The 8161-nt window shown below is 40.0% G+C and overlaps 1 protein-coding gene across 1 annotated transcript in view; it reads left to right on the top strand.

The window, feature by feature from the left end:
- The first annotated feature begins 2221 nt into the window (after nt 1–2221).
- Nucleotides 2222–8161, top strand: part of LOC126183890 (glutamate decarboxylase) — a 240210-nt gene continuing 234270 nt past the window's right edge. Inside the window, exon 1 of the mRNA XM_049926207.1 lies at nt 2222–2407. Within this exon, the coding sequence (XP_049782164.1) occupies nt 2359–2407 (49 nt within the window). The 5' untranslated portion in view covers nt 2222–2358. The remainder of the gene's footprint in view (nt 2408–8161) is intronic.

Raw genomic sequence — 8161 nt, 5'->3', positions numbered from 1 at the left:
CGTGTCTTCGCGGTCCTTCAGTGAAATGTACATTGGTATCAGTACAATCGTTCTGCAGTCAGCTGCAAAAGGCGGTTCTCTAGATTTGTCAATAATGTCTCGCGAAAAAACGTCGTCTTCCCACCAGGGAATCCCATTTGAATTCACGAAGCACCTACGTAATCGTGTGTTGATCGAGCCTATCGGTAACAAGTACAGCAGAACGCCTCTCAATTGGTTCGATGTCTTTCTTTAATCCGACCTGCTGGGGATCGCAAACGCTCGAGCAGTACTCAGGAATGGGTCACACTAGTGTTCTACACGTGGCCTCCTTTATAGATGAGCTATACTTTCCTAGAATTCTCCCAGTAAACCGAAGTCGACCGTTCACCTTCCCTACTATCGACTGTACGTATTCATTCCATTTCATAACGCTTTGCAACGTGACGGCTAGATATCTACTCGTTGTGACCGTGTCAAGCAGAACACCACTAATATTGTTTTCGGACATCTGCATTAACTTCCTAGATTTAGTGCAAGCTGCCTTTCATCACACCAAATAGAAGTTTTGTCTAAGTCATCCTATAGCCTCCTACTGTCACCCTACGAAGACATTCTCTCACACACTACATCGTCATCTGAAAGCTGTTGCAGACAGCTGCTCATTCTATTCGTCAGGTCGTTTATTCGCATAAAGAACGAAAGCGGGACTATCACACTTCCCCGAGGCACCCCTGACCATATCCTTGCCTCTGATGAACACCCTCGTCGACAAGGACAACGTATTGGGTTCTGTTATTTAAAATGCCTTCGAGCCACTCACATATCTGAGAATGTATTCCGTATCCTCGGACCTTCGTTAACAGTGTGCAATGGGGCACAGTGTCAAATATTTTCCGGTATTGAAGAATGTAGAATCTGCTTGATGCCCTTCATGCACAGTTAGCAGGATAACATGCGAGTACGGGCAAAATGAATTTCTGATCTGTGGACAGAACCTATCCTGTCTCAAGGAAATTTATTATATTCGAACTGAGAATGTGTTCAAGTATTCTTCAGAAAATCGATGCTAAGGATATTGGCGCTTCTTATACACATGAGTCATCGGCGCTTTTTTCCAGTTGCTTGGGTCTTCGCGCTGGGCGAGAGATTCGCGATGAATGGAAGCTAAGTAACGGGTCAATGCCGAGGAATACTGTCTGTGAAGTCGAACTGGGATTCTGTGCGGATCTGGCCACTTATTTATTTTCAACTCTTTCAGTTGTTTCTCTGAAGCAAGGACTGCTTATTTCTGTGTTCTCCAAACGGGAGTATTTGTGATGGTCAGACGATGGTATGTTTGTACGATCCTCCTGCGTGAATGATTTCTCAAAAGCAAAATTTTAATCTTCGGCTTTCTTTTTGTTTCTTCTACTGCCACACCACACTGGTCGACGAGTGACTGAACAGAAGCCTTCGACCAACTTAGCAATTTCAGGAAGGGCCAGATATTTGTCGGGTTTTTGTTATGCTCTTTCACTAATGTACAGTGGTTGACGTTGTTATATGCTTAGAGCATAGATCTTTTTATAGATGCGCGAATATCTACCAACTTTTGCCTGTCGACAATTCTGCGTTCTTTTCTGAACCGAGACCACAACGATTTCTGTTACCTCAGCATCTTCCGAATTAGTTATTACACCAAGGTGTGGGTCTTTTCTCCATTTTTTTCGTTCAGCAAAATCAGTTTACACTTTGTCCGTAATATGTACGGTGAAACTGCGCGCGATGTTCTGACTGACGATGTACTCAATTCAATTTTAATGAAACACATATCGCAGTCATTAAAGACAGTAGATGTCAAATTTGTTGAAGAAACCATGCGAGGGCTGCTTTGAAAGATTCAGAAAATCTAGGGAAAACTCGAAATAGGATATTGAACGTCGTTTTGAACATCTCTCGTACCAAATACCATACCTTCTTCTTAACTACTCCAATATAAACTGATCCTCTTATTCATTCGCCATTTTGCAAAGCTGTCAATAGCATCAAAATTATAGATTTTTTTTATTGCAACGAGAACTGACTTTACAAAATGTCAGCGGGGTGATAGCGAGCGGGCGGTGGTGGGCGGCAGGCGCAGGCGGCAGGCGTGCGCAGTGGCGGCGCCCTCGCCCCCGCACGCCCCCGCGCAGGGTCCGCTGCAGCCCCCGCAGCCGCTGGCCTCGGCCACTTCCCGGTCTGCTCTCCGCCCGACGGCCAGCCGGCCCGCTCACCGCCAAAGTGGCACACTCCGCCAGCCCTTTCGAAGCCGCCACCGGTAACATCTACAACCGGCTGAGCGGCATACTACAGCAGATCGCCTGCTTCAAGAAGTACGTCTTCCCCGGAGAGCAGGCCATGAGCCGCTTCGTGCTCAGCCGGGATGTCGGCCAGATGCACTACAATGGTAAGTTGGCGCCAAAGCTGCCGGCGCAGCGCTCACCAGCTCTACGGCCGCCCTTTGCCGTCAATCTGCCCGGGGCCTCCAGTTGATTTCGGGCGATTCTGAGGCCACCCTCAGATTCCCACTGTTCTCTCCTTTCAGGCTCCCCTCGTGTTTGCCCTAGTTTCCTGTTTTCTCTGAACTAACGCAAAGGTCGATTGTCAGTTACAGAAACTGTCTTCTGCAAAGCCGTCCATTTGACGGTGCAACTACAATCTCGTCAATTACATTTAGGCAAATGATATGGAACGGCGTAAGCATTGCTGGTCACAGAATTTATCGCCTCCTTCCTACCACTAATGAACGGAACAGAGGTGATTGTATATCAGTAGATCTAGGCAACATCGCTCACTTTTCGTCAGCACATCTGAAATCATCCCTTTTTTTCTCTTTTAAATTCCGTAGGTCCTAAAGCGACATCTCGCGACCTACTTTTCAGCCTCCATCTTGTCGATACCTCCGACGGACCCGGCTGCCATTGGTCGCCTTGCAAATACCGCTCAATGACTCTCCTTCCCTTTGGGATTACTTTAGCTCGAGCATAGAGTGAATTGTTCTCTTATTTCTTCTTTTTATAGCTCAAATTTTTTCCCAGATACTTCAGCCCTCTAAATAATGAGCGCCATTCTCAGTCGTTTAAAGCGAGTTGTAGCAGTCTACAAGAGGTTCGATGAATTGTTGCTTGTTTCATACTCGATAAGCACAGATTGCACTACTCAACTGTGTCTCTTTTCGAAGTGGGAACTTCCGTAAAATCTATGCTTTTAACAATGGTACTGATGTTAAGAGTCATTAACCAATACATGTAACTGACTATAATTATTTGCAAGGCTGTGGGGCGATAACTTTTACAGAGTCGCTTTGTCACTCATAATGTATGCTCTTATTTTGCATTCACTTAATTTTTTGTTTGTTCATATGTGTTTGTGAGTACATGCAATTTTCTAATGTAAGAACTCATTATTTTACTATAAGTCCACAGTATCTCCGTAAACAGATGAAACACTTTTGTTCCAGTTCGTCAGCCACCGAATCAATACATCACCATCTGTCATATGAATGAATTGAGAAAGCACAAAATTCTACGATTATAAACTATGCTCACCACTAAGAGGTTTGATTTCCAGTGCAGAAATTCTAAGGTTCCATGGAACAAAAGCGTCGTGCATATTCTGAATCAGCTCCTCAGCGAAATAGATGTCCTCTGTTTCCTTCCTCTAGTCACACTTTCTCTGAACCAGCAGCACCGTAATGAAAGCAAAGTCCCCATTGCAAGCACATAAATAATGACGAACCAAAAAGTCCCAAATTATGCAGCAATTCAATAAGAATATGTAATACAGTTACACTAAATATAATTCATTGTCTATTTGTATTTCATAAAATAAGGTTCATTTTAAGACCCTCTGCAATTGGTTCAGCTGCAGCATCCATGTTTGCACCCTCTTCAGTGAATTTCTCATCGTGTCATTATTTCTATTTTGAACTGGCTCATGTCCCTCCCTTTGGCGGCTCCGTGTCGAGCCCAAATGATACATATTTCCTCATTCGTATTCACGCACCAGGTTCGTACATAGTTTCCATCCTTTTCTTACATCAGCTACAGTGGACAAGATCGCATTGAATGCTCTCTCACCTGTTCTTCGTAACTGCTGTATATATGTTGACGACGATTGGGTGCATTCGAGGACTGTATGACGGAAACTCCGATTCTGAGATAATCATCGAATATTTCTTTATTTTCAATAATTATGAAACTTATAAAACACCCCTGATTGTTCGCGAGCATCTACCGTTTGAGTTAAGTCTTGTTCAGTGGCTCGTCCGAGGAGCCTAGATACCTGATCGAATTCATAAATCGTCCAGTATCAGGTTTCTCGCTAATCTCTTAAGCAGGTGTTCACTTCATCTCATAGTAGCAACATGTGAACTTACAGCACAACTCGTGTTGTCCTTTTCATAGATAAAATGATCATTGCGTTACTAAAAGTTTTATTTACACCATATTCTAAGGGACATTCTTCTACGTAATATTTAATCAGGATATCGTCCAACTATAGAGTTATCTAGGCGTATGCTCGTCTATGTTCCAAATGTTATTCATAATATGCCTATTCGTTCCAAGAATTCGTTTTTGAATCTAATAAAATATTTCATCCATCTCTTTCTAACTCTCACTTCTTTTTATGGAGAAACTATTGTAAATATAGATATTAAAACTTCTTGAACCGCGTGAATGCTGTTTGCTCGATGTTTGTTTCAGAATTTACGGAAAAAATCTGTTATTTTTATTTTTCAAAAAAATTTTTTTTAGGCTTTGTTGTAGATTTATTGTGAGAGGAATAAAATTAGTGCATGTTCCTCGAAATACCTTTTTAAAGATAATTGTATATATATTATATATTTGTCTCTTCTCAAATTTACTATAGGGTGCTTTGTTAAAACGTTGTTGTGCCGAAACTTGAACATTTTGAGCTTATCTTCGTTTTATTTAGAAAATTTGGAATAATAACTACCCGAATCCTGCGTGCTGTATAATCGTCTTTCTGTTCATTTTTTTATAGAGAGGACGCTGTCAATAAAGCTTCATTTAAAAGGGAAATTGATAATATTGTTTTCTATGGCCTCGGAAAACCAGTTTTGTCTGAGACCAAGGGACCTTTAAAAACGAAAGCAAATGTTCAGTATCAACTGTCAGATACTTTTTGGCCCGAAGACATTTCATTGCCAGTGGCCAACAGAATCTTATGAAATTAAAATATCATTACCCACATTCAGTTTATCAACTCGTTTGTTATAAGAGGTAAACATCGTTAAGTAACTTCTTAGAATCAACGACGTAAGTACAGTAGACCAATTAACGATGAAACTTAATGTGTGGGACTTCAGCTTCAAATTTAATCTGTTGCGCCATAAAAAAACACGATTTCCGCGATATTTTCAGCCATTCATTAGAAGTTTCACTGGAAAACAAATACCTCATGAGCCTCCTCTTTACAAACAGTGTAATATACGAGAAATTAGGGTTCATACGAGAGCATATAGATAGTCGTTTTTCCCTCGTTCTATTTGCGAGTGGAACAAAAAGAAGATGACCAGTAGAGGTACAGGTCATCATCAACCACGCACCGTAGGGTGGCTTGCGGAGTATGTATGTAGATGTAGATGTAGAAATTAGTTTGCTCTTTCTTGCAAATATGTTACTTGCTGCGTTTCGCATTGAATGAAGTGGTGGTATGAGTTTTTGAACCTAACAAAATGTTTCAGTCATAGAAATGAACGCTTTTAGCCTTCATGAAGGCCCATAATACTCGTAAAAGTCACCAGAGATCACAATATGGTGATAACTAGCTACGATATACTCTCGACAAACAGAAGAATCAGAAATTATATGTAAGACGGATAGACTTCTGCTCAGTCCACTAACCATTTAAACAGTACAACATTATACATATTTTTCCTTCACATTATGATGCTTTTTGAATGATTGCGAGTGACTTTTAAAATTATACACAAAAATGGATTAATTTCTTTTGTTTCAAGTTTCTGATACATGTTCCCTTTGCAGAGAAGAACCAAATGAGTCGCAGAACGTCATATTTAGTTCCATTATATTTTCAAATTCTTGATAACTAAACACTCAAAGTAATTTTTACCTTGTTAGCGTTCTCCAGTGAGCAGTGCTGAGTATTTAACTAAAAGTTAGTTGTCACTCATAGAATTTGCGTAACCAATGAAATCCATAAAATCACTAACCTTTTAGCTGTGCGTCTATTACTTCCAGTAATAACAACAAAATTGAAAAGATATTTGTATGACAAGCTACATTAGTTTCTCTTTAGTTACAATAGTAGTAGTTAACTACTATTCTCACGACCTAAAAGGACACAATGCAATTTTATGACATGTCTTACATAATTTTAACGTGTTTTTAAAATGAAGAAAAAAGGCAACAATTCGAAATGTACGAGCATAACATGATTATTGTTCAGGAAAAGTCACGAAAAACTAATCCAGTCGAGATCACAATGTTTCCCATTACTGGTCTTGTAACATCGTACGTTTTGATCAAAATTGTAGAACCAAATTTCGTAACTGGTTAAACGAACACTGTATCGGACATGATTTTGGGAAATATAATAGACCTCTTATGCTATGGAGTTTCTACCGGACTCCACTATGCCAGATTACTTGAAATTATAGCGCCGTTACGCAGTTTCGTAGTAAGACGGTGCACCTGGTTCATCGGGAAAGAAGAGTACTAAAAATAAAATACGAGTGAACAGCCATTATAAATTTGTTGGTTTCAGTGCTGCTGTGAATGAGTATTATGGCAGCAGCATAGTGAGTGCCTGACGAGCTTATGCTTATCTTGTGAGTTGAAACATTTCTAAATCTGAGTACCGTTCTGCACGACGTTTTCCACCCCGATAGCCAAACTTTTAGTTCTAACTAAGTATGCAATCGGATGGAAAAAGAAACGACGATTGTTCAGAGATGATGTAACCGAGAGCGACTCCATTATATTAGAGCTTTCTTATCTACTTCCACAAATTTACAGAGAAATCTGGCACGTGTCCTATTTTCACTGCACAAAAAATTAATCTCCAAATGAGTTTGCTTCGTCCGTTAGCAGTAGCGATCCTGACTGATTAGCATTGTTTCTTATGTAGAAACGTCACTATGTTTACAAAAGATAGATAACTGTCTGCGAATACATGAGGTATTCGCAACAAGGAGCAAAAATCTTTACTTACGTTTCTGGGTCTGAAGATTTCACTAATTTCCTCTTCAGAGTCGGTATCCTAATGCATAGGTTCCTCAGAATCATGGACCCAGGTAATTCAGTCACTAGCCCATCCTCATTGTGCTGCAAAGCTATTCAACAACGTATATTCACTTTGTACCATAGTATGTTATATCCTCAGACACTATATTCAGTTTCAATAACGTAATGAATGCTGCCAACGGTATGTGACGAACTGTAAACGCTGTGCTTTACAGCTTTGTTAAAGCTTCTGGACATAATTTTTTGGTATACTCAGTAACAAACAGACCTTCAGAGACTGTGTTAGATGCTGTATTCATTCCAACCAGAGAGAACAGAGACATAGCATGCTTCGAAAACTTACAAAGGCATATTTATTTAGGTAAACGTAGGAAACCTCGTTGTACGTGGCTAATATATACCGAGGGCCAGTGTGTATCGTTGATCAACCACGGATACGCAGTCGTATGATAAACTGACAGTAAGAATGATTTGCCTCAGATTTTAGTTAAATAGTCTTCAATTTTCTTGTATCATATACACATGTTACAATGAAACTGAAGATCGTTTTATCGTAATCTGAGGCAAATTCATTCTTACTCTAGAAAAATATAGTCATTCCTTCTGTAATATTTGTCTTTACTGGCAGTCTATGTAAAGTCGCCACTGACCTAACTGTTCGTTTCTTTTTATATATTTAAAAACATCATTCTTTTAACGAGATAAATTGTGGAATATAAGAATATGTGAAATAACAGCCGAATCGGGTTATCTTGAATGAAAATTTCAAATGACCAGTAAATAAGCTAAATTACCAATCTTTGCTTAGGACTAGGATTTTAAGCATTCCGGTGAACATATAGCCTACACGCGAACGTCTAAATTGTCAATCAATACGCATTATGCGTGGTCAGAGTGTAGTATTAATCTGAATCGATTGGATACCAATG

The sequence above is a fragment of the Schistocerca cancellata genome, chromosome 4, assembly GCF_023864275.1.
Source record: "Schistocerca cancellata isolate TAMUIC-IGC-003103 chromosome 4, iqSchCanc2.1, whole genome shotgun sequence".
NCBI lineage: Eukaryota > Metazoa > Arthropoda > Insecta > Orthoptera > Acrididae > Schistocerca > Schistocerca cancellata.
Note: the sequence above shows the minus strand (reverse complement) of the source record. Positions and strands in the feature narration are given on the sequence as shown.